This window comes from Sarcophilus harrisii, chromosome 3, assembly GCF_902635505.1.
Source record: "Sarcophilus harrisii chromosome 3, mSarHar1.11, whole genome shotgun sequence".
Lineage (NCBI taxonomy): Eukaryota > Metazoa > Chordata > Mammalia > Dasyuromorphia > Dasyuridae > Sarcophilus > Sarcophilus harrisii.
The window spans coordinates 54025141-54052722 of record NC_045428.1 but is presented as its reverse complement, the minus strand read 5'-3'; the positions used below and the strand labels follow the sequence as shown (position 1 = coordinate 54052722).

Below are 27582 nucleotides of genomic sequence, written 5' to 3'. Positions count from 1 at the left end.
CTGGCATTGAAGTGGAACTATTTTAATGGGCATAAGCTGAATGTTCTTATATATGAAATTTAATTTAACAAGTATTTATTTATGTATTTACTAAGTGCCTAGGTATTGTAGAAGGTACAAAAGAAATGATGCGAGCTTTGTCCTTAGGGAACTGACAGTCTATACATCAGTAGGCATACGTGCAGCTATTTAGATAGCCATACATGCAACTATTAATATAATAGTAAAAAAGATAAAATGTTGTGCCAAAACATGTAGCACAGTCATAGTAGCATAGTATTGATCCTTTGGGAGAACAGAGGAAGATTGAGATTATATAAAATCAGGTCATGAGATAGCTTTGAAGGATAGATAGGATTTAGATAAGGACGAGAGTATTATAATATCATAGCATTATGAACAATGACATAGCAAAGGGAATGACCATGGAATAAGAGGCATTAGAGTTTCAAGATATGTCCAGAAATCACTATTAACTAAATATCTACTTAAAACCCAAACTATAAAAATATTTTATTCACTTTCAAAATAGATGAGTTCTATTTGCTTTGAAAAATGACCTTTTGACTTGAGAGCTACCATTGGAAATATCAGAAAAGGATGTATTCTTTTTATTATTATTATTTTTAATAGTAGACTTGGCCTCCAGAAGAGAGTCACTCTTGAAGCTATAAAGAGTACATACTTTCAAAAAGATGAGAAGCTTCTAGTAAAGTAGAGGACTGGCTAATTCAGGATTGTTTCCAGTTTTCAACACTCTCCCAGTTTTGCGATTTCCTATTTCTTAAAGTAGAATTCTCTTGCTAAGTACCTCAGTTGAACATATGTCTTTGAATTCTTTTTCTGTTGTCATCTCCTTGATTGAGGCACATACAAAACTCCCACTGGCCATTAACCTTTTATATTATCAGTGATTCAGAAAAGGTCCAGCAACAACAACAAAAATCTGTTAAAATTGTCCAATTAAAATCAAACTTAGCAAAGTCTTCCAATTATATGATCATGATTAATAAATATGCTACAATTTCTTCCAAGAAGTTAAAATTTCCAAGTGACAAACTGCTTTATTAAAAATTAGATCTACAAATTCTTAATACTGCTTTTTTTATTATAACAGTAATGTAGGTAAAATCAGTTATCAGTTTTTTATAATCCAGGCAGAACGTTTTAAAAAAATTCTTGGAGTGATCATACTGAGAATTTTTAGTGTATGCAGTAAAAATATAGTAAACATGTATTTCTTGTCTTTAAACAGTCAATATATTAGTGAAACCATTTTTTGAAAATTTTGAAAATGAAACAAAATGTGACTTTAAAATCGGCATTTAGATTATTTTCATGTCGTTGACTAATATCCCAACACTGATAGCTAAAAATATCTAAAGAATTATATTTCCACCTTAAAATGGAAATCTCTTGAGAGAGACTGTCTTTGCTTCCCATATTATTACCACGTTTTTCCACTTCTCCGCTTAGAAACTCCACAGAGGCAGCCGAACAACCCAATCACTATCTGACTGATACTGAATAAGATCTCAAGAATCCCAACCAAAAATAAACCAACAAATACTGTAAGGTGAATAATCTTATATCTGTTTTCTTCAGAGCTAACAGTGAGAGTGTTTGTTCTCTGGAAAAGATTAGTACTATTATCAGGTACAGAATTGTTGGGAATTTCAGGCTCACAAGTAGGACTGAAAAACCATCTCAGAGTGATTGGTTGTTGCAGTTGATCATGAATGTCACTGGGGAAAGAAAATAAAAGGACATTAGAAATAGAGGAAGCAATACATGCAGAAAATAACAATATGGCAAAATGGACTTTAATGTATTACATACAGAACCTGACAAATTGATGATTGTATTCCTTGGCCACATCTGTGTAACTCAAGATTAGTTCATCACTACCATTTCTGATCTTGGACGGGATTCAAAGATCTCTGCCTTTTTCATTTAAAAGCCATTTTAAAATAGGTTTGATCTAAAATGGTTTCCTTTTTAAACATGTCTACACTCAAAATAGTGAAAAATCGGAAGCTTTTAGCTTGAAAACATTCTTATTGTTAGATGAAAAGGTCCAGGTTTATTTTAAGTCTGCTATTCTGCATTCCTATAGCTGATTTTCAACCCCAGCATATTCCACTTATGAAATGGGGCCTTTTCACCACTAGCCCACCAATTAGCAATGTGTACATGATAATTATTGATAGGCTGCGTAGGTAAGACTAGAAATATGCATTACTATAGACTCTACTTAATATTGCTCAGGTAAAATAATTTGCCTTTATATTCAGTGTCTGTGACCAAAACCTGGAAAAGTTGTTAGAGGAGTATTGTTTCATTTTTAATGTGTGTTTGCTGACTAACTACTGCTGACCCTACTAACCAGCCATTCCCCCCTCTCTCTCTCCTCCTTGGTCCTCCCTATTCTCTGAGACACAACAATATTGAAATTAAGCAAATTAATAACCCTACAATAGCTTCTATTGTTTGTGAAAAGAATGTGTTTTAATTTAAGAAATTGCCTCAGTAACCAACACATTAATTGGCAGCCTTCAACACTGAAGCAAGAAGTAAAAAGATTACAAATTCACCGAAGGCCCAGATGATGACTAGCATTTTTTAGCAATAAAGTATTTTTTAGACATTACACTCTTGCATGCTTAATGGACTATAGTGCGAACATAATTTTCGCATGCATTGAGAAACCAAAAAATTCACATGGTTTGCTTTATTACAAGTCTGGAAATGAACCCATAATATCTCCAAGGTAGGCCTGTAGGTAAAGATCAATATTATTTGCTCTTAGTAACCAGGATTATATGTGAGTTCAGGCACAAGTTTATGTGCCAGACTGAAATAAAAATTTGTGCATTTTTAACATCCATGGATATTGCCCAATAAATGATCAGCCTCAAAGCCAAGGTGCTCTGGATTCTACTCCCAAGTCACGTTTTGACTTGTGTGGCACTGGGTAAGTCTTTTGACCTTGCAGTGATCCAGAATACTCTTGAGATTTAACTAACGAGTATTTGCATATCTGTGTTGAAGGGAGATTTCTTTTTTTTTTTTTTTAATTTAATAGCCTTTTGTTTACAGGATTTATACATGGGTAACTTTACAGCATTAACAATTGCCAAACCTCTTGTTCCAATTTTTCACCTCTTACCCCCCCCCTCCCCTAGATGGCAGGATGACCAGTAGATGTTAAATATATTAAAATATAACTTAGATACACAATAAGTATACATGACCAAAACGTTATTTTGCTGTACAAAAAGAATCAGACTCTGAATTATTGTACAATTAGCTTGTGAAGGAAATCAAAAATGCAGGTGTGCATAAATATAGGGATTGGGAATTTAATGTAATGGTTTTTAGTCATCTCCCAGAGTTATTTTTCTGGGCATAGCTAGCTCAGTTCATTACTGCTCCATTAGAAATGATTTGGTTGATCTCGTTGCTGAGGATGGCCTGATCCATCAGAACTGGTCATCATCTAGTATTGTTGTTGAAGTATATAATGATCTCCTGGTCCTGCTCATTTCACTCAGCATCAGTTCGTGTAAGTCTCTCCAGGCCTTTCTGAAATCATCCTGTTGGTCATTTCTTACAGAACAGTAATATTCCATAATTTTCATATACCACAATTTATTCAGCCATTCTCCAACTGATGGACATCCATTCAGTTTCCAGTTTCTAGCCACTACAAAAAGGGCTGCCACAAACATTCGTGCACATAACAGGTCCCTTTCCCTTCTTTATAATCTCTTTGGGATATAATCCCAGTAGTAACACTGCTGGATCAAAGGGTATGCACAGTTTGATAACTTTTTGAGCATAGTTCCAAACTACTCTGAAGGGAGATTTCTTGTTTGAGAATTCCTGACACCACTGATATCAGATTCTGATATGTGGATGTATATTGAGATACAGCTATAGCTGGGAGCAATCATCATGATTCATTTTATTTCAGAAAAGTTGTTCTGAACACAACAGTCTCTTTCTGTATCAGTTTTGTGTGGCATTTGTTGCATCAAATCCTCATCTCCGAAGCATTCCTTGGATTAAGAAAAGCAGGCCCTGACTTAATGCTACACTTTTCTAAAAACATTTTGCCTAGATAATTGTATAAACATGTATACATAGATTGGATTTAACATGTATTGGACTACCTGCCATCTAGGGGAGGGTAAGGAAGGAGGGAAAATTTTGGAACAAGGTTTTACAAGGGTCAATGGTGAAAAAATTACCCATGCGTATGCTTTGTAAATAAAAAACTTTAATTAAAAAAAGAACAACGGGGTTCAAAAGATAATTTTTAAGATTGAAAAAAATTTTTAAATGCATTTTGCTTTAACATAAGAGAAATTATTGCTAATAAGGGAACGATTAAAAGTTGGATTCAATTTTGGTTACTCACCTTAAGTTTTTCATAGAAAATTCACAATTGAATGTGCTGTTGCCGTTGTAGTTGCAAATGAGGGGTCCTTCAGAAAGAGCCAGTGCAGACACCAAAATACAGTACACAGCGCCACCAATAGTTACCAGGCTCAAAAATGATGACAGAATCATCTGGGGGGAGAAAGTCCGCAGCTTAGTCATCTTAAATAGGATTTCCACCTGCAAATATCAGCCTTTTCTACATCTTCAATGCCTCTAGACCATGCTTTTGAATAAAGCAAGCAAGGAACAGCCAATGCCTTAAACACTCCATAGGGCTATCACCCATCGTCCATCTAGTGTCTACTTCTAGGTAGACCTAGGCCACCTGCCTACAACTGCTGGGGCCTTTCCAGCTCTAAAATAAAACCTTTTTTAACTTGCCATGGTTGATTTTTGTACATATGAAGGAGAGATTGTTGTGCTAAAGAAAAAACCTGCTTTCTCATGAAGGAAGCTGTGAAAACTTAGGGTCTGAGAGCTTGGCTTTCAATAGTTGCTGATAGTCAAAGGATGGATTTAGTGCAGGGCGGAGCCTACTCAGCAATTAGATGGCACCCTGGGCAAGAGAGTTGGCCTAAGGGAGGCCTGAGTTTAAATGTGTTCTGTTGTATGTGACTCAGGGCAAGGGTCAAATTCAGTTTCCTCTTTTGTAAAGTGGGGATAATACCTCAAAAAATTGTTATGAGGATAAAAGAGCTGAGTACAGATCTTTATTATAATTATTATTATTATTGCCATATGGATCTACTTAGTAACAATCTAAATAGATTAATAGTCTCATGTAGACCAAAATTAGTAACAAAAAAAAATCATATTTTACCATCCATATAAGAATTCTATGAGCTGTTATACAGTAAAATGAGTTCTTTATGTGTGTGACCCTAAATGCCAATTTATAGAAACAATAAAATTCTTTGGATAGTAATATTCACCTTGTAAGAAATATATATATATATATTATTTTTACCATGTTTAATATATATTGGATTACTTTTCATCTAGGGGAGGGTGTGGGAAGAAGAGGGGGGAACTGAAATGCAAGGTTTTGCAAGAGTCGTTGAAAAATTGTCCTAACATGTTTTGCAAATAAAAAGTTTCAATTTTTAAAAATAATAAAAGTATTATTTTTTAAAAAAGAAGTATATACTATATGGGAAGAAATTAAACAAAATTATAGAACAGAACCCAAGTGATGTGCTCTTGGGATTGGCTAAATGTATGACATTATATAATAAAGGCCCCTGTAACTACAAAAGAAAGGTTGTCCTCCAAAGCTGTGGATAAACAATCTAAATAGTGATCAGTTGGGCTGTAGAGGTGGGATGCTGATAACACTGACTGGACTGAATTCAAGTCCTCGTTCCTCAGCTAAATTGTTGCAATGGGTCCTTGAGACCCATGAGTCTATGTACGGCCCTTTAGTGCACAACCCAAAAGTCTTATATGACTTCCCATTTCCTATGGAATAAATATCCTCTACTGCTTAGCTTAATGAATGAGTGAAAAAGCATATATTGGACAATATGTGCATGGCATTTGAGATACAAATGGGAAAATGGGTATTACCTGCTTTCCAGGAGCTCACATTTTAATGAAGTAACAGGGAATTTCAGCCAAAAATCAGATGGAAATAACTTTGGAGGTGCAACAGCACAGCAGGTGGGAATGCATCTTTAAAGTCATTTACACCAATAAAATCCCATCTGTTTCTGGTTTTAAACCATCTGACAGTGCTGAGGACTTTAGTGTCAAGAACTTTTTTTTTTTTCTAAGTCTCCAGTGGCTGTGGAGGCTTCAGTACTTCTTGATCTGTTTCCAACCCACCTTTTTAACTTCCCATTACTTATATTCTTCTGATTTTCCCTGAACATGTACTATGCATTCCTCACTGCATGTTTCTTTCACATGCAAAAGAATTTAGAAAACTAGGAAAAGCAAACAGTGTTCCAAAAAATTATCACACAATGGAATATTCCTCTTTTCTTTCCCCTTTCCACTTTTTTCAATACTAAGCCTAAGTAAGTTTGCTTATATATATATATATATATATATATATATATATATATATAGCTTTATAGTAATTTTCCCTCATTTAAAAATTATATTTATACATGTGTTTAGGTACCTTGCTAGGTGTAAAAAAAATTTTTTAATATCAATGTTATATCTTTAAAAGCAAATGATTTGCATTCAAACTACTAATAGTCCGGACTGATTCCAATCAGCAAACAGACTTCATGTGTTGAGAATTTCACTGTCAGACTAGAAGTGTAATATTTCTTAAATCCATAAAGTGGCTCATCAACACCCTGTGTACTCAAATTATTACTGCTATTAAAGGAAAAATAAAGCAGCCTGGTCTAGTAGCTGGAAAGCCAGCTTGAATATTGGGCCACTCATTTATCTTCTCAGGGCTCCAGGAACCTCCCTAAGACCAAGTTTCAGAGCAGGTACTAGGCTATGTTGGTAGAGGTCCTTAAAATCACCTCTCTCCCCCTCATAAAGGAGATGGAGAAACATTTGTAAATGAAAATTGCATTGTTCATAGAATTCTTTCATCACATTTTTGCCATTTATTTCTCGGAATCATGAAGTAGTATGTTAGACCCCCCAAGTGAAGATTTGGCAGTCCAGTCTTGTAACTTTTGCCTCCAGTACTGACTGGGGACATCTGAAATCTGACTGGAGGGATGGACAGTGGAGGGGGAGGGGGGGAGACTTTTGATTTTTCTTTTGTAGGACAATACAGTAACATGAGAATTTGTTTCTATACGGTATTTGCTTCTATACGTATGCCATTTTGGATTTTCTGTGTGGGTAAGCAAGACCTGCTTCTTAGGGGAACCAGATACTTTCCTTTGTACCAAAAATACTTCCCACTAGCCTATGAAGGTAGGCAATGTTTTCTATTCCATAAAAAAAAAATTCCTTTTGATTTACATATAGTACTAGAGATTAGCATATACATTACTAATTGGGATGTAATAAATAGTAAACTGTGCTCAGAGTCAGGAAAACCTGGGTTTACTTTTTTACTTGGACATTGGTGGTTTAATTCTGGTCAAGTAATTTAGCTTCTCAGTGTCCCAGGCAACTCAAGTTGCAGAGTGACTGATTTTTGTAGGAGAAGCTCCCTATGCTAGTGAAGACAGGTTTATTGCTTTGTTTCCCCGTGAACAGAAAATAAATGAAGCATCCTATTCAAATGTCCCTGGAAAAGCCACTTGAGCTTCTGTCAGCTGGCATCTAACTGAGGGACAAGGTTCCACAAGAATGGAACATAGGATCAATAAGTGAGGAAAGTGTGAAGGCTAAGATTCAGAGCTATGGAATGCTGAAAAGACAGAGGAAAGTCTTCAAAGAGAGACTTCTTTTGTGTAGCTACCACCTGCTTCCAATATTATGAGAAGCAGATGTCACTTTTTCTCTCCAATGTCTGTATCCCTAAAAAGCACTCAAATACTTATTGAATTAAATTGTCTTTTCACATCCACTTGAAATAGCGATAAGCCTTCAGGACCCAACACAGAAAACTTTCTAAAGATCTTCGTTCTATACTAAAAACAGTCCTATAAATTTGAATTTACTTTGCACATTCCCCAAAAATTAATTTTATTTGCCTATCACATAAATTCTTAATGTCTTGAAATAATTTTTAGGTTTCCATATTCTATCCTGAATATTTTAGAGAAGCATAAAATATTTACCAACTATCAAAATCCTGTTAGTCTTACTCATCCCAACAGATTACAGTTTTATAAAATCACCCTGACCTATCCCATCCCTAATGCGTATTTATTGATAAATTATACCCTTTGAAAAAGATATATCATATTTCACCATATTTCCAAGTGTTTTAGATAACACAGTGAATATAAGTAAACTATAGCTAATATCACTGTGTTCCAGAAATGATGGTAAAAATGTGCTCAAGGACTTACATGAGTGAAAAGGAGATGGGACAGACATGGAGGGAGAATGGAAAAATAGAAAAAAGCCTAAGTACTACATTGGTTTTCCTGAGATTTTAAGGCCCTGAGGAAGTTCTCCAGTTAAATCCCCAATGGATGATATAGAGAAAAAGTAGATAAAAATTATAAAGGTGATTGAAAGTATCCATCTACACTGAAGGAGTAATAATATTGAGATCACAGCTTTGTATAAATTATCCATTATTTTAAGAAGCATTTCAAATGAGCTTTTAAAATAATTTAATAATAATAATAAATTTTAATTTAAAAATATGCAGGGGAAGGAGATGACATGGATGGACTACAGGGAATAATCACTACTGACCAACTGCCACATTTAGGCAGCCAAACTCAGTAGCCTGGGCAGTGGCAGAAGCCCCTGAATGCTGTTCTCCATCCAGTCCCTACAGCTGTTATCTCAAGAAACAACTTCTGTGAAGATGACTTGGCAACTGTTTTTACTGATAATGAACAACTCGTGAAAGCCTGGGGGGGTGGGGGTGGAAATATTACTCCCACCAAAATCTTGCAAAGCACTCTCAAATAGCCAGCCTCAGAAATGGATGGTTATCAGTAGAAATGACATTAAAGATATATTAGCATCAACTTGGATACTGTACCCACAAAGTATTGTCAAATGGATGATTATCAGTAGAAATGACATTAAAGATAGTTTACCATCAACTGTGACACTGTTTCTTTCCTAAGTACTGTCAAATGCATGATTATCAGAAGAAATGACATTAAAAATATGTTACCATCAACTTTGACACTGTACTCTAAGGACCATAGGATCTTTTCATATGATAGCAGCTGAAAACTTCTATATGTTTGTTGTCCCCTCCCTCTTAGAATATGAGCACCTGGAGAGCAGGGATTTTTTTTTATCCTCAAGGAGCACACAGTGCTTTGTACATAGTAAATTACTCAGTACTTTTGTATTCATTTGCCTTACATTTTTAGGGAAAGGTCCTAAAACCCATATACCCAAATTGAGGTTCTATAAATTCACAGCTAGTATTTGGATTATTTAACCTATTTAATTGAAATACAGTTGTGTCTGCTAAAAGACTTCTTGTGGTTGATTTTATTTTAGATTATTAGCTTAATTAATTTTGGGTGTCACTTGGTCTGTGATGGCTGAGGTCATTCTTAAGTGGACTTTTAATTAATCTCAGCCCTCAGGACTGTTACTAAGTTTAAAAAAAAAAAAAGCTAACTGTTTACTAACCTTGGCTCAATAGTATTAGAATTATATAAAGTTTCTGTGTAGACATAGCAGCTAGGTAGCCCAGGGGATAGAGTGCAGCACCTAGCGTCAAGAAGACTCATCTTCCTGAGTTCAAATGGCCTCAGATATTTGCAAGACATGCAAGAAACGTCACCGTTTTTGCCTGAGTTCCTCATGTGTAAAGTGATCTAGAGAAGGAAATGGCAAAACCACTTCAGTATTTCTGCCTTGAAAATCCCCAATGAGGTCACCAGTAGATAGACATAACTGAACATAAGTAGACAACATAAATCACTCTATATTCTAATTTCTAAAAAAAACATGAATTATAATAAGTAAAATATGGAATAACCAGAACAAACTTTTTAAAAATTACTAATTAAAATTAATTCCTTCTATTTAAGTTAATTATCATTTACTTAAAACCTCAATTCTGATTTCTCTGGGATATTTACATTCAGATGCTATCCTATGTCTTTCTTCATGGTTGGAGAGGATTGGTTAGTTTTTCTCACTCTGGTATTACTGTGCAGGGAGACCCTTAGATCCCTGATCTTAACTAGATTAAAGAGAGTTGTAATACAATTCAACCTATTCTGTTTATTTTTATGACTGTATTCGAAACTGACAATTTTCTGTCACATCTATAGTTAGACTTTCATTATTCTTTGGTCTGTCCTTTTTATCTGTCAGGGGAATGTTGAATTTTTAAACTGACATCTTTCATACATATTTTAATATACAGCCCAAAACATGAATGCAAAAACTTAAATAGAATAAAATCAAACAAAAAATGACTTTACTTTAATAATCTACACACTCAAATACGTTAAACCCCTTTTACTTTTAAAACTTTAGGATTATCAAAACTAAATATGGAGGAGCACTTAACTGTTTACGAGGAAAGAAGGAAAACTTTAATTACTGTTATTTACAGTAATTAAATGTAATTTAATTTACATTTGATTGTAAATTAAATGTAGTATTACATTGAATACTGTGGTATTTTGTATACTACAAAAATGTATACATTACATATACATTTGTATATGTACAAATATACATTTGTATATTTCTGTAGTATTCTGACCCTACCTCTGATTTTTTTTCAGTAATTAAAGTATCACTAATATGCACCTAGTATATTTTCACTTATGAAATTCTCTATTTGAGAAAACTCTCTATTGGAATCAATTCTACTCCCAGATCATCCCCTACTTACTCCTAATCTGTTGTTGCAGCATGCCCTTTTTCTTGCAGCCAAGGACATTATAGTTGCTGGAATGACCTGGAAATTACATCAACAGGAAAGATCAGTGTTATTATTTCTCAGCAAGTGAACGGTAATGACCTTGATTTTTTTTTTTTTTTTAAATCATGAGTTGTGGGGAAATAGGAAACCCAAAATGAGAAGGAAGTAATGACCATTTCCTTAAACTTGTGAACCCCAGTTATGCCTTTCTGGCCACTAGGTGGCCTGTGAACTACACTGATAGCTTACAAAGACATAGGATTTAACATTAATTTTTGAAAATTTTTGAATTTGAAATTTTTTTCTCTCCCTCTTATCCATCCCCAATCCATTAAGAAGATAAAAAGTAGGTGATATCAATGAAGTTGGGTTTTATTTGTGAGAATGATTATTAACATAAATAAAGTAACTTGGAAAAAAATATAATTAAGGAATGAGAATACAAAAACACAGGAATACTTGAAACTTAACATTGAAACTGACTTCCTAAATGTTTTTTGGAAAAGTTTTCAGTCTTGCGCATATTCCTATTGATGAAATAGAGACTATCAATTTCAGCTTATAGGGTAAGATGATGTAGCTTTAATATTTAGATAGTTCATTATAGACTTTGAGCTTGAAAGACCTTAAAAAAAATCTGCTGGATCAAACTCAGGAGAATTATGCCCAGAAATGTTAATGATCTACTCAAGGTTAAACATGTGGTAACAGAGCTCAGATTTGAATCTAGTTTCAAATCCAGTGTTCTCTCAACTGTTTTATACTTCAATGAGGAAGCAACTAAAAATTACAATGCCTGTTTCATAGCTTATGTATTTTTTTACTTAAAATCTAGTTGGCACTGTAGAAAACACATCAGGAAATCAGAGATTAATCATTTATTCATATGTAAGTAGAAATATACATTTTCTTCTTTTTATTTTAGAAATCTTATTAAATGGTAGATAGATATGATATACCATTTTCAATCACTTGAGATAATTAAAATTGATCAATAATTAACATGACTATTACTCTTAAATAGCATACAGTCCAAAAATTGATGTAATCCCAACCTTACTGCTCACTTTGGTCTAATAACTGTAAAAAGATTCCGTTGTCAAGGATTATGCAGAATATGGCTTTCCAATATTAAAAAGGTTGCCTTTTCATGATGAGATTGGATGATGAAATGGAACAGATGTAGCTTTTCTCTGCTTTCAGATATACAATTAGCCTTTGAAAGTTCTCATCGAATTTGTTACTTTGGCAATAATTCTTTCCTACTTAAAATTCATCATCCTTCCCAAAGAATGAGCTAGGAAACATTTCATGGGAAGAAGAGGAAATGAATTACTGAATTTTTAGTACTTGGCAATAGGTTTCCATGGATTTCAGGTATCCTAAATTTGGGGTTAATAAGGAAGCTGGATTGTAATTAGAAGAGAAATCACAATTTCTTTGTTCCAAGGGAAAAAAAAAAGAAAGTGTAAAGATTAATAAGTGAAATGCAGAACCATCAAGGGAAGGAATAGAAATGTCTGGAAAGATGAATTAATTGCAAGTGGTCCTTAAATCCTAGGCTAAATAATTTATATTTTATCATTTTGGCAATGGAAAACAAAGGGGGAGTATATGGTCAGACATATATTAGGGAAATTATTTAAGAATTAGTGCTGGCTTTGAATGTGAAACATGAGCAGAAATCTAATTCCATTTATTCCTTGAGCTCTTTCTGAGAAAACTGACGTTCTAACCACAAAGACCAAAACCATATAAGAGAAAAAGTAGTGTCTTCTCAATAGTCAATTAAGAATTTCTTACCATTTCATCTACCCCAGTCCTAGAATAAACAATATTCTTATACTTATTCTTTAAAGTGTTGTATAGAAAGAGAATTTTGTGGACTCTGAAATATTGTATACTTTAAAGCTACAAGTAAATAATGTGAAATTCAGGAACATATATGTGTTTGGTTAATGTGATTTAAGATATAAAAGTATCTGTGAGAAATAACAGCTACAAGTAAGGATTAAGTGAGTTAATATCTGAAATTGTATTTTAGTGTAAGTCTAGATGCAGTAAGTATAATATCAGTCAATAATTTTCTAGGCTGGGCCAATACTGACAGATATCCTAATCTAAGACATCAAAACCAAAGCTCTCAAACTACTTCCTTATTCTCAGAGGAACTGACATAGAATATCCATCTTGCTTATCCTTGCCCTGTGCTATCACTTATTTTATTCTCACCTATCTTAAATTTACTCCATGTACTGCCCGATTATGATTTTTAATCCACCAGTGGAAAATAGTGAATGAACAAGTGACAAGCACAAATTCGCATCCCTTGCATCACAAGTCAAGTAACATTTGATTTTTATTTGTTTGACATGGCCCAGCACCATTTGGTTTTCTCTAGACTATTTACTGGAGTTTCTAAACATCTAAAATATCACTCTTTCCAGAGAAGCTAAATATATCATGTGAATATAGTCATAGGTTTAGTTTCCATGTGTTCCTTTGAAACATAGCAAAATAGTAGTTTTTATAAACCACTCACACCTCTCCCCTACAATCCTCTGCACTGGAGTGACATCAGCCTTCTTACTGTTCTGGAACAAGACGTTCCATCCCTGACTTTGGGCATTTTCACTGATTGACATCCATGCTTGGAAGGTTCTCCCTTTTCCTCTGCCTCCTGGCTTCTTTCAAGTCTGAGCTAAAATCCCCCCTTCAGTAGGAAGCCTTTCCTGATCCCTTTTAATTCTAATACTTTCCTTTGTTCATTTTGTCCAAATTACCCTGAATACTGGAATATGTTTTTTAGAAATTTGGTCTCAGTTTATTAATACAATTCTTATGCCATTCAATCCAGTCCAGTAAGCATTTATTAAGTGATTGCTATATAGAAGGAACTATTGATAGAAAGTCAAAATGACAAAGAACAGCCTTTGCATTCAAGGATCCTCTACTGTCAGAATACAATATGTGAACCAATCCTTCAAGGAGATAGAAAGTGCTAAAAATTAGGAGACCTGGGGAGACTCTGCATGGGAGGTAGGATTGCAGTTGATCCTCAAAGGAAAGTAAAGAAGAAGGAGGGAATTCATCCCAGACCTTGCCATTATGCAAGCACTCCATCTCCCCCTTTGAAAAAGTTTGAGGCTCAGGAAGACAATTTAACAAAAACAAAGTATATGATGAGAAGTAATAAGCCTGATTAGGTATATTGGAGACAGATTGTAAAAGGCTTTAAACACCTAAAAAAAGGTTTTGTTATTTTATCCAAGGAGCAATACAAAACCACTGAACCTTTTTGAACAAAGGAATGTCAGTGGTCAGATTAGAAGAAAATCATTTTGAAACTTCTATGAAAGATAGTTTAGATAAATAAAAGTATGTACAGAATGATTTTACGTAGTTTAGGTTTACCTTTGTTTCTAATGGTAGCCATGTCTAGAGTGAGGATGAAATGGAGAGGGGGAAAATAGAAATTTACATGATAGCTTTATTATATATTTACATATATTTTTATATTATATATTTAAAAGGAATACCAATTTGGGCATAATGGATTTACAGTTTCATGTGTGATCGTCTTTTTTTTTATTATTCTAGGTTAAGGAAATGCTTGCTTTATTCCAAAAAATTAAATATTTTTTTTTAAGTTTTAAAAAGAAGAGATTGGAAACAGTAGTTCAGTTAGAAGATTATCAAAGTGACTGCAGTACCTTATAGAGTTTTAATTATAAAAAGAGAAAATTTTTGAATTGTACATAATGGTTCTGGCCTTGGGGGAGTGAGAGGAAGATAATTAGTAGGTAGCTGGACGACCACTTGTTGTGTATGTTATCATAGGCCTACGGTATGTTTAAGTGGGGTTCTTTGGGTCAGACTATTGTTGAGGTCTGTTTCCAGGTCCTTCCTGGTTGAGGTCCTTCCAAATAAAATTTCTGTGACTCTTAAGTTCTGCTTGAATTTGAAATATTGGATTTGAAAATCCAATGGGATATCCATTTGCAGATGTTCTTCAGGTTAAGTGGTAATGAAGAACTAAAGTTTATGATATAAAACAGAAATCTGCATAAAGATGATAAAGAAGTCAATGGTGGTCAGTGAGATCATGGAGTCTATGGACTTCTCAGCACTCTCAGCCACCTGTCTGTCTGAGTAGAGGTTGGAGAACAAAGCAATAAACATCCTCCTAAATCCTTCCTTCAAGAAAAATCAGAGCTTTCATTTTCCATCAGCTGCTCTGCTTGGTTTTGACTATAGGAACATCATCTTCCCCTTTAGTCTTCACATCTTCCTCCCCCACGCAGCTTCTTCTTTGAGGAACTTCTCCTTGGGGACAGATATTTTCTTTTTCTTATTTGTAACTTCAGTGCTTAACCTAGTACTGTGCACTTAATAAATATGTGTTGACTATTGAAGGGAAAAAAGGAGAGTTCAAGATAGAGCATTGGGGAGCATCCACAATCATGGAGCAAGATACAGATGATCCAGCAAAGGAGACTGAGGGGACAAATAAAAAGAGAACCAATATAAAACAGTTTTACAAAAACCCTGGAAAGAGAAATTCTAAAAGGGATGGGATGGAAAACCATGACAGATGCTTCAGGTAGGTCAAGAAGAATGGGAAGAGAGAAGTGGAAAGACTGGTAGATTCAGAGTTAGAAGACCTGAGTTTTAATTCCAGCTCTACTACATACTATCTTTGTTGGTGGTGGGGGTTTTTTTGTTTGTCTTTTGGGTGGTTTTTTCTGAGGCAATTGGGGTTAAGTGACTTGCTCAGGATCACACAACTAGGAAATTTTAAGTGTCTGAGACCAGATGTGAACTCAGGTCCTCCTGAATTCAGAACTGGTACTCTATTCACTGCACTACCTAGCTGCCCCTTATACTACCTTTGTGATATTGGACTAGGAATTTTACTTTTCTGGGTCTGAGTTTCCCAATCAGTAAAATAGGGTGAACGTCTTGTCAATCATTTTCAGCCATATCTGATTTTTGGGACTCCATTTGGGGTTTTCTTGGCAAAGATATTGGAGTAATTTGCCTTTCCCACTCATTTTACAGATGAGGGAACTGAAGCAAACTGGGTTAAGTGACTTGTTCAGAGTCACATAGTTAATGTGTCTGAGCTCAGATTTGAACCTTCAGTATGATGCATCTTCCTGATGGCAGGCCCAATACTATTCACTGGACCACTTAGCTGGATAACCATAAAAAGAAAGATTTCAGTCAAATGGTGGTCAGAAGTCAGTTTTTAAGAGATTAAGAAGTGAGTAGAGGGAAGAAAATGGAGGACAAGAAATGTTCCCCCTTTCCCCCCGTAAAATTTTGGCTACATTCAGGAGGGAAGATATAAGATAATAGCTTGGGGTATATTGCAAAATCAGAGAGAAGTTTTTGTTTTTTAAGACCAGTTTGATTTCAGGAAGTTGGGGATGAGCCAGTTGAGAGGATGTACAGCTCTGTAACTTTCTGAAATTTCTCTGTTTTTGGTACATAGAAGTATTTTTCATTAGGTAATTTTAGAACATAAACATGTTATGATTTCCATAATCTACTCAATTTTTAATCATAGAGGTAACAATTTTTATAAGCAAGGCTTATTGTTTTATAAAACTTCAAATAGCTGAGTGACAGATCATTCATCAAAATCCTGATTTTCACTGATCTTTTTGAAAGAAAAAAAAAAGTGTCTCTAGAAATGTTTAGGTTTGGAGCAGCTAGGTGGCAAAGTAGATAGAGCCGAGCACCAGAATCAGGAACACCTGAGACACTTAACACTTAACACTTAGCTGTGTGATCCTGGGCAACTCAACTCCAATTGCCCTTGGTAAAAAGAAAAGAGAAAAAGAAACTCTTAGGTTTACAGAAGTTTTAACAGAGAATATATATTATTATGTATTTAAAGAATAGGCCTTGACAAAGATTAGAATTTGGAGGTAGAGAAAAGTGGGGCCTCTAAAATGTTACCTTTAAAATTAAGGGGGAAAACATAGCGTAGCTTGGTAATTATTTTAAAAGAATCACAATATTTTAAGAACTTGCCGTTTTGATTATTTTAAAATTGCTCTTCTGAAAATAATTTTTTATTCAGATAATTCATCCTGAACTAACCATTTCTATTAGTTAAAACTGTTATTAAATATAATTAAAATTCACTTATGTAAAGTAAGCCTTTTTTACATCTTTTTAAAAGATAGAATCTTGAGATAATTTTTAATACAGGAGATTATGGGAAATGGAAACATATATAGCTACTGATTTCCCATTTGGAAGCTGAACTAAGGTCAAAGATAAGTATATGACTAACTTAAGTTTAGCTTTTAAAAGAACATAGGATCATGTCTGTTAATTGTTTCAGTGCTAAATAAAACTGTAAGCTAATGTATTATATAAACTATAATTATGTAATGTATTACATAAAATACTATTTAATGAGTTTCTATTAATAATTTTATAACCTGGAAAATGATCTGATTTTTCTGAATTGCTTCTCTAAATCCTGCAATAATATACATGGTTCTATGTAAGAAATATGATGCATGTGTTTTATCAGCAGTCATTACTTCTAATGTGTCAGTTTTCGAAGTTGAGAAAGATTTGATGAATGAATCAATGTGCCCATAGAAAATTCCAGGAATTGGGGCAGCTAAATGATGCAGTGCCTACCCCAAATCCAGCCTCAGACGTCTTAGCTGTGTGACCCTGGGCAAGTCACTTAATCCCAATTGCTTCAGCAAAAAAAGAAAGAAAGAAAGTTTAGGAACTGAAAAAGCTTACAGTCTTACAAGGGAGGCAATAAAATATATAGCATTATTAAATTCTATGGGCAACTTTCTGAGTTAAAATCCTGCCTCAGACACTTAGCTCTGGGCAAATGATGTCATTCTTCTTGTATCTGTCGGGGTTCAATCTGTAGGGGTTCAAGAAGATCCCAAATTGGGCCCCAAAGAGTCAGACATGAATAAAAGGACTGAACGTTAGATTCCAAATGATTAAGTGCTAGATTTTGTTTTTTACTTTGTATTTGCAGTGCCTTGCCATAGTAGGCATTTTCTAAATGCATCTACATGGTAATGACTATATTTTTCTCACCTCAGAATAAAGTATGGAGGATTTATGACCACACATGGCCCTCCATCTCCTAGTCCCAAGCCTTTTTATGAGTGCCTCCATGTCTAGATTTTAGTTCCTCCTTTCCTCTACCTCCCAGTTTCCTTGACTTCCAAGAAGCCTTTCTGAGTCCTCTTTAATCTAAATGTCTCCCCTGAGACTATTCCCAGTTTATCCTGTCCATGTGGAGACACAATTTTCATGTTCTTTCCTCCATTAAATTGTGAACTTTGTTAGAGATACTAAGACAATGCTCTACTTGTTTTTTTTAAACTGATATATCCTGAAAAATAACATGTCCGTTTTCAGAAGATCTCATCCTGGTTCTTAAGGAATTGTTAAATCATTTCAAAAAGCATTTTCTGAATACTTGCCATATAAAAGGCACCATGTTACAAAGAGCGAAATGACACAAAAGAGAAGGACTTGCCATCAACTCAAGGTGCTTACATTCTTCCAATAGGTACAAGGGCACAGAAAAGTAATTCCAATGGAATTTGAGGATGGAGGGAGTTCTAATAAGGAGGAAGATGAGGGCTTCAATGGAGAAGGTAGCAAGTAGCCTAAGCCTTGAAGGAAGATGCAGATTCTGAGAAGCACAAATGAGGAGGCTTGTAGCACACGTTGTATAAATTCATGGCAGTGGAAGTTGGAATGTTAAGTTTCGGGGAACAGCTAATAATCCAAATTTTATGGTCTCAACAAATTCTAGAACCTAGAGCCACTTCAACTTAGAGAATTAGATCAAAATCGATTTATGATGAAGATGACCTTTTTGAGGACTTTGAGAGAATGAACCTTATTTTCATCACTTGAGAAGCTTTCTTCAGTTTGCTCTTTTGGGGCATGTCTTCCTGAAATAGAAGTGCTATTATCCTGTCCATAGGAGCAGGATAATAGAATTTAGGGCTCATTATGCTTGTATATTGCCCTTGTACTCACAATAGTTATTTGCTTGTCATAAGCTCCAATCTAATGCTTTGTGCTTTATCTACAAAATGCATAACATGGCATGACTTTGACACTGTTGATTAATATTTATTAGCAAGAAACTCATTTCACACTGGAATGCAGAACTAGAAAAACAGGATTGTTTTCCTCATTATTCTATAGTCATTAACCTTTATGCTCTTCAAATTCCAAGAAGCTTTCTGATTTTAATTTAGCTAGTGTGGAAAAAATGACAGGTTATTTTTGGAAAAAAGGATTGTAAGTGCCATTATTATGTGTAGCTCCACTGACACCTCTGCAGGGAATATTCATTCACATATCAAGCTGTGCACTGATATAGGCATTAGTTTAAATTTAGAATGGAAACTCCTTTTGTATTTATAATTCTAAATTCCATTCCACCATCTGGTAATAAATTTATAATTAATAATTAATTTGACTGGCAATATTTATTTTTTTGCATTTCTTCCTTCAAGTCACCCTTAAATTTATTTTATCTTTTTCTGTCTATACAAGCTGTAATAGAAAACAAAACTATGTGGTGCTGCAAGGAGAGTGTTGGGCCAGAGTTGGCAAGTTTTTGTTACTGAGTCATTTACAGTTGTATATGACTTTTTGTAAACCCATTTGGGTTTTCTTGGCAAAGATACTCAAGTGGTTTGCTATTTCCTTTTCTGTCTCATTTTACAGAAGAAGGAACTGAGGCAAATAGTGTTAAGTGTGTTTCCCAAAGTTACACAACTAATGCCAGGACAGCTCTGAACTCAGGGAGAGAAAAAAATGGAGTTCAAATCCAGCCCTAGATACCTATTAGCTATGTAAGCCTGGGTAAGTCATTTAACTTCTGCCTCTGTTTCTGACGCATTATTATCATATTATTATTTACCTCACAAGGTTGTTATGAGGCTCAAATAAGATAATATTTGGAAAGTGTTTGGTGCAATGATTGGCAGACAATGGGTACTTATAAATGTTTATATCCTTCTCTCCTTGTGTCTAACACAGAATAATCATGCTTTTGGAGAAGTTACATGTAATTTTTAATTGTCCCTCAAATTTAGGGGACCATTTATCTTTTTATTAATTCTTGGTTAGTAGTTCTTTTAGGTTCTGTGCTCCTTTTTGAAACAATTTCATATTTTATATTATCTTATTTTTATAATTTTATTTATCTTATATTTTATATTTGGTCTCTATATTCTTATAATAAGGTACTGAAGATACCAATAAGATGGCCCTTTTGTTCAAGGGTTTTTAAATCTAGCTGAAGAGTTATAATTTTTCATTTTACCTCTCTAGTTTTCAGTTTCCTAATTTGTAAAATGGGAGTTGGACAGATGGTTTTCTAGCTCGAACATCCCATGGATTGAGCCAGAAAATGAACAATATGTACAAAGATAAATAAGGCAATTACTAAGTGTCAAAAAATGGGAAAGATGAATACTTCATAGAAGGGAAGAAGAAATGATCAAGGACTGGGGCAAGCAGGGAACAGGACATAGCTTGTACAAAAGTGCAGAGTTGGAAAATGGAAGGTCAAGTTTCAGAAATAACTAAAGGTCCTGTTTGAGTTTGAAGAGGAGAGAGACCAGGACTTCTCTGGGAGCTGGTCCATGTTAAAGAAACAGAAGGTGCATAATGACCTAGCAAAGAAAACCAAGAAGAAACAGAATGTGAAAAGATGAAGAAGCAATATGCAATAAATATTAAAAGGTGATTAGGAACAAGACAGTTGAAGACCTTAAATGCCCAAATAAGGAGGTTTTGTTTTAAAATAGATACAATGGAGAACCATTTTGGAAAAGACTCACAATGTTATTTCTCACATTGTGAGAAATATGACTTGCAGGAAGATATTTTTATAGTTATGTGGAGGTGGAATTGGAGATAAAGCAAGGAGACCAAGTAGGAGGCTATCACAATAGCTCAGGAGAAAGGTAATGAAGACCTTAACAAGAGTGGTGGCCACAGGAATGGAGAGAGGTAATATATTTAAGGCTTTAAAATGTGAAATTGTTTCAAAAAGAAGCACAGAATCTAGAACTACTAATCAAGAATTAATAAACAGGTAAGTAGCCTAAATTTGAGAGAAAATTAAAAACTATATGTATATGAGTAAGAAAGAAGAAATGACCTCCATTTTCACAGTAAAGCAGAAGGCTAAACCAGTTAGTAAGAGATGAGGAGTGACAGTTAGTAAGAGATGAGGAGGTTCTAGGAAAAACAATGTATAGAATAATTACTAAGTAGAGTAGGATGGAGAATCACTTAAGGAAAAATAAAAGGAATGCTGTGTGGAAGTTGAGATTAGATGGCAAAAAATTTTAGTGGCCCCAAATGCTATGGTCATATGATTTTCTCAAGCAGATGGCAGGATGTAAATGCTTTTAAGGGAAGGAGGTCAAGAGTGGAGAATTAATTATAGTTAAATTCTTAATTATCTGTTATTCCTGGCTATTAAAGTAAGACCAGCAAAGAGTTGTAGATCTTGGAAATTGCTGTAGAGAAATACTGTAGATTTTGGAAAAGTGAGGCAAGAAGAGAGATAGGAGAGGAGACAGGAAAGGATGTTAAGGGGGGTTCTAGGGAGAGTGAGATCTAAGGTCATACCATCCCTCTGGGTGGCTTAAGTAGAATGAAAATGTAGGTCATAAGAGTTAAAATCAATGAAATGGGGGACCAGAGCATTTGAGGAGACATTAATGTATATATATTGAAGTCCCCAAATGTGAGGGCAAAAGTTGAGTTAGAAAGACTGAACCAGGTACTGAGTTCCTTTAGAAAGGAGAGTTAATTTGGAGACTATTACATAATATCAATGAGCATCACTAAAAGGGATGATCTAATTGCATGAAAATAAACTCAAAACAGAAGAATTTTTGAGTGATGGTAGCAAAGAGAGATTCTGGAAGTAATGAAAAATATACCAGTTACTTACCAGCCCTGCAAAGGATGACTAGGGATGTAATATCTACTGAAGCAATTTAAGAAGATGGAAAAAACATGAAAAGAAGAGTTTAAGGATGAATAAAAGTCTATTATAATAATACAAGAGGACTTTCAGAGGGCAAAATAAAAAAGGAGGTCTAAGAATGGGAGTGGGGAATCCAGTGCTTGATGCTTAGCAAGTATTTCATGAATACTTTTGACCGATAATGCTAGAGTTGAGCTAGATATAGATGAAAAGTATGATGGTGGCAACTGAATCTTAGGGCTTGGATAATGAGGAAATGGGAATTTATGAGTCACAAAACTCCAGTTGGCTGGAGTTTATTCTTTCAAGGGGTTTTGTGATGATGAAGACTGTCATTAGTGTAGGTACCTGGAGGCAAAGTCTAAGCCAAAAGTCCAAATGGTCAGAGACTGGATTGAATACTACATGGTACCAGAATATACCTATATCCTAAAATGACTGGGGCTGGTGCACATATAGAATATATCCTATGTGTGGGGTATTCAACCAGCTCGGTGCTAGTCCTATTTTCTGAGGCCATGATCCCTGGGCATCTATAGGGTTTTGACTAAAGCCCCATCCTCCCTGGATCTAAATATAACATTGACTTTGGTAAAAGGAGAATTTGTAGATCTGAATCCTAACTTTGTCTGATTGCTTCATTATTATTCAATATTATTATATTCTGTTCTAGGTGCCATATTTTAGGAAGGACATTAACAAACTGGAATGCATTCAGAAAAGGCTGAGCAGGATAGTAAGAGCCCAAAGACTATACCTCATGAGGACTATTTGAAAAACTGAAAATGTGTAGCTTGAAGAAAAGGCAGTATGCTGAGTGTCTTCAAGTATTTGAAAAGTTATCACATACATTTAGATTTCTTCTTCTTGATCTGAGAGAACAATTAGGGGACGCTGTAGTTTTAGCACAAAGTAAAGAAAAACTACCTAATGATAAATAGCTTTGGGAAACAGTTGATTAATTACTGCTTGGGTGACTACTTGATATTGCAGCCCCAGATATCAATTAAATAATGTAATTTCTTTGGAACCTTCTCATTTTGAGATTAAGAAATTCTAATTTTATATGTACTGGGAGATAAGGTTGGAATTTGAACCTATTTATAATATTGCTAATGTTATTGATGTTGTTCAGTAATTTCAGTCATGTCCAGTTCTTGACTCCATTTGCGGTTTTCTTGACAAAGATACTAAAGTGCTTTGTCATATCTTCGTCTTGCTCATTTTGTAGATTAAGAACTGTGGCAAATAGGATTAAGTGATTTGCCTAGGATCACACAGCTAGTGAATTTCTGGTATCATATTTGAACTCAGGAAGATAATTTTCCTGAGTCGAAAACCTGAATTCTACTTGTTGCACTATATACCTGCCAATAATAACCCTGGGAAGTGATTAAAGCAAGTATTATACCCTGGGATTAAAGGACCTTAATTTTGTTAAATTTTCTCTTTTAAAATGTCAAAGCTGCCCTGGAATCATGGTAAATCTCAATATATTTTTAAATAGATTAATGAAGCTCTTGCATCCATCTTCAATATTTTGAAAAGAGCTTGTGACCGTGTTTATTTCAGAAGCAGTTTATAACTAGTGCTGTGTGCCTGTGGGCTAAAACATTTCTATGGGGATCCTTTTAATAAGTAAACTTGAGCTTTACATGCCCATTAGTTTAATAGAGTGTATTCAGCCATCAGCTTCTAGCCTGAAGAAAGAAGATTTTCTCTATATCACTGAGATGGAGAGAAACCCTTCTGTGTTTAGGAATAGACCTAAGGGCTTTCTGCTCACTGGCACCACACCATTAAGTAACTATTTCCTTCTGCTTTGTCCATATGGCAGAGGAGTTTCCTTGCAGATCTGAAGGCAAATTAGCCCTTTAGCTCAGAGTTCAAGACGGGTGGCAGCATGGATAGACAGGCCACCTGGATTGTAACTGGAACTAAAAGCACTGGTATCTGAGGAAAGTCTTCTGAAGGGAAGCGAGACACTAAACTGACTTAATAGCTATTCATAAACCTAGCGAACCTGACTCTAAAGCATGAAGCAAGTTAATCAAAATCTGAGGATAAGATAAGAGTAAAAACAAGCTGTAATGGGTAAAAGGTAATAATTAATGATTGAAACATAACCCGATACTTTAGACTTTTCTTTGAGAAATTATTTGTATATTAGGATTCTTAAACAAATCATCAAATTCCTGCTCCTAAAGTACTATAAAACTTTGATCCAGTACTACCACTACAAGGTCTGTATCCCAAAGAGATCAAAGAAAAGGGAAAATGACTTATTTGTACATAATTATTTATAGCAGCTCTTTGTGATCACAAAGAACTAGAAATTGAGAGAATGCCCAAAAATTGTAGCATGATTGAACAAGTTGTGGTATATGATTATGATGGAACACTGTTGTGATATAAGAAATGACAAGACAGATGCTTTCAGAAAAACCTGATTTATATGAACTCATGGAGAGTGAAGTGAATAGAACAAGGAAAACATTGTATACAGTAATAGCAATAGTGTAGGGAAGAACAATTGTGAAAGACTTAAGCTTCTCTGATCAAGCAATTATAAAGGACTCATGGTGAAAATCCTTTCTACCTCCAGAAAGAGAACTGCTGAATTCTGAGTGTAGATTAAAGCATGTTTTTTTTCACTTCTTTAAAAATTCTTTGTTTCTTTTACAATGTGGCAAATATGGAAATAAGTTTTAAATAACTTCACATATATAATCAATATCAAATTGCTTATCTTCTCAAGGTAGGGAAGGATGGAAGGGAGAGGAATTTGAAATTCAAAAATTTTAAGTGACTTTTTAAAAAAATTATATGTTATCAGCAATAATTAACAAAATAAAAACAATCTAAAATTTGAGGAAAATAATGACAAAACATATTATCAAGTTCTATCTATAAAAGCTATTTTGGAAAAAAAAAAGAAAGAAAGATTGAGCATATCTTTATTCTATGACATCAGTCATGTTAATGGAAAAAAGTCTAAAGGTTTGTCCAGACTGAGACATCACTGCCACTTAAGATCATGTACTCTAATTTCAGGCAAGGTATCTAAGAAGGAACTAAAAAAATTGCAGCTTGACTTTTGAACTAATGAATCAACAAGCACTTATTAAATAATTACCTCATGCTCTTTATGAGGGATACAAAAGCCAAAGTTGGTATTGATCCTTTTCTTGGGAGTTTAGAAATAAAATATATGAATCATTCATGATTGCTAGCACACAAACCAACAGAAAGATGGACAGTCAGACAGACAAAGACAGAAACACACAGAGAGAAACAGAGATAGAGAAAGACTAAAAGAGAGATTCTTTCTAACCATTGGACACAAGGGTTGACCACAGGAGTTTATCAGGGGTAAGACTCATCAGAATTATGGCATATGCTAAGAAATGGGTGCTAATAAAACAGAATCTAAGGCATGGGGAAGAGCCATGGTGCACTTTATGATTGCCCAGTCCTAAAACTATCCAATACTTCCTTGCCTCAAGAGATGGATGCAAATTCTAGCAATCTATGTGAATCTAAGCCATTCTTATACCCTAGAAAATGTGTTACATGGAAATTAGAAAAATGCAGTTCAGAGAAAAAATTACTTGCCTAAAGTAATAAATAGCAGAATCAAGATTTGAATCCAGATCCTCTGACTCTGTATCCAGTACTCTATCTTGGTCCATACAATCAAAATTAAGTAGAATTCATATTTTTCCAAATGTCTTTGTAGACTTACATGTCCTTGTCAACTAAAATTGCTAGTGTTTCATGGATTATATGGAAAACGGACAATAATTTTTGGCTGTTTCTGGTCATGTTGGAGTTTGGGGGCTGCTTCTGGCCATTTGGTGACTGATTGCTGAAAAGATTTGGAGTTGATGTGTAAATGATTTGGAGTATGATGTGTAAAATCCTGAGAGGTCTCCTGGCCCTCTCATACTCAGGTAGCAGGGCAGAATTCAGCATCTATTAGCAAAAAGCAGCTTCTGGCTCAGACCTCTTCGGCTGCAATTCTCCAAGTAAAAAGTAAATCCAGTGAGGGTCAAGGAAGGACAACATCATTCTCTACTCCAGTATCATGGCATCTACTGACACATAACCTGCTATGATGCCAAATGTGACCTGTGATTATAAAGTGAAGATGGATGCAAGTTTTCACAATTCTATTTTTAAAAATATTAATTGAAAAAAATACTAATTGAGATCAACCATGATTCCAGAGTCAACATCAAACCAAGTCAACAAACATTAATAAGCCCTGTGAGAGAACCAATGATGAAGCATTCCAGTACCTCCCTATCTCCTGATACAACACAGGGTACAGAACAACACATTTATCTTTGGCTATAACCAATAAAATAATTCATTTAGCTCTACTATCAATATTTGTTACAAAGGATTTTTTTTATTTTCCCAATGGAGAAAGTGAGAAAGAAAATCAATTTTTCTTCATTGAAAAAAATAATTTTTAAATACTTGTTAACCATTCAGATATACATGACATTACTTTTTCCAACAGGAATTTGGACAAGATTCCAGATTTATGATGTCATGATCTTAAATAGTTATTTTTTCAATCAATATTCTTCCTTACTGACCACTAATAAATTCTATTTCCTTGCTTTTATCCAAAGGTACTTTAGGATTTTAGTAGGGCCAAGATTCAGAGTGTGACGCTTGATTCTTGTTTATAAAATCAAATATCATCATCAAACTGACATTTATGGAGTACTTTACACAAATTAAATTATTCAACCACCCAACTATGAGCTCCTTTAGGACAGGGACTGTCTTTACCTTACTTTATATCCTTAGAGCTCAGCATGCTGTGTGACATGTAATATATTTTATAAATGTTAGGTAGCTCATAAACTTTGCCAGCAAGGTGAGACAGGTCTCCCAGGAATTATTAGCTCCATTTTGTAGATAGTACTCACCAGTACACCCGCTCCTATGATTCCTGGATACCACCACTCAAAGCAAGATATGGGGTTTTTAGACAGCTCATCACTCTGAAGTTTGTAGCTGATTAGAGGTATTGTGTTGAGAACCACTGCTAACAACGCTAGAACCATCAAGCTAAATCCATTGCAGGATGTAAAGCCTTCAGTGCAAGTCATTTTTCCACCTGAGTTCAATCAGAAGCTCAGTCTAGTGTCAACGTGGCTCTATTTAGTGAACACCTGTCTGTCCCTACTTTTTATCCAGTGATTCCTAGTTAAAGGTTAGCATTGATGAAATATGAATTACGTAAAATAGGTCAAAGTCCAATGGATTTCTGTAACTTATCCAATCATTCTGGAAAGCAATTAGGAACTGTTCCCAAAGTGCTATAAAACGTTACAAACGCTTTGACAATACCAATACTAGGTCTATATCCCAGACTTCCCCCAAAAAGGGGAAAGGACCTATTTGTACGAAAATATTTATAGCAGGTCTTTTTGTGGTGACAAAGAATTGGAAATCAAGGGATACCCATCAATAGGGAAATGCTAAATAAACTATGGTATATGATTGTATTGGAGTATTATTATGCTATTTTAAAATGTCAAGCAGAATGATTTTAGGAAAGTCTGGATTGATCACATGAATTGATGTATATGGAAATGAACAGAATCTGGAGAGCATTGTACATAGT

General features: G+C 34.6%; 1 protein-coding gene across 1 annotated transcript; it reads right to left on the bottom strand.

The window, feature by feature from the left end:
* Positions 1-1159: 1159 nt before the first annotated feature.
* On the bottom strand, positions 1160-27189 carry TM4SF20 (transmembrane 4 L six family member 20). The gene is made up of 4 exons (XM_003766134.4): positions 26882-27189; positions 10871-10936; positions 4424-4575; positions 1160-1745 (listed from the first exon to the last, which is right to left on the bottom strand). The coding sequence occupies exons 1-4, from the start codon at positions 27062-27064 to the stop codon at positions 1448-1450; spliced, it is 699 nt and encodes a 232-aa protein (XP_003766182.1). The 5' UTR covers positions 27065-27189; the 3' UTR covers positions 1160-1447.
* Between the last annotated feature and the right edge of the window lie 393 nt (positions 27190-27582).

Excerpts from the sequence above, each read along its gene's own strand:
- TM4SF20 (XM_003766134.4), bottom strand. The coding sequence starts at position 27,064 with ATGACTTGCACTGAAGGCTTTACATCCTGCAATGGATTTAGCTTGATG. Across the intron at positions 4,576-10,870 it reads GCTGCAACAACAGATTAGGA|ATGATTCTGTCATCATTTTT; the intron begins GTAAGTAGGGGA and ends TTCTCCCCCCAG. Across the intron at positions 1,746-4,423 it reads TTTTCTATGAAAAACTTAAG|TGACATTCATGATCAACTGC; the intron begins GTGAGTAACCAA and ends TTCTTTCCCCAG.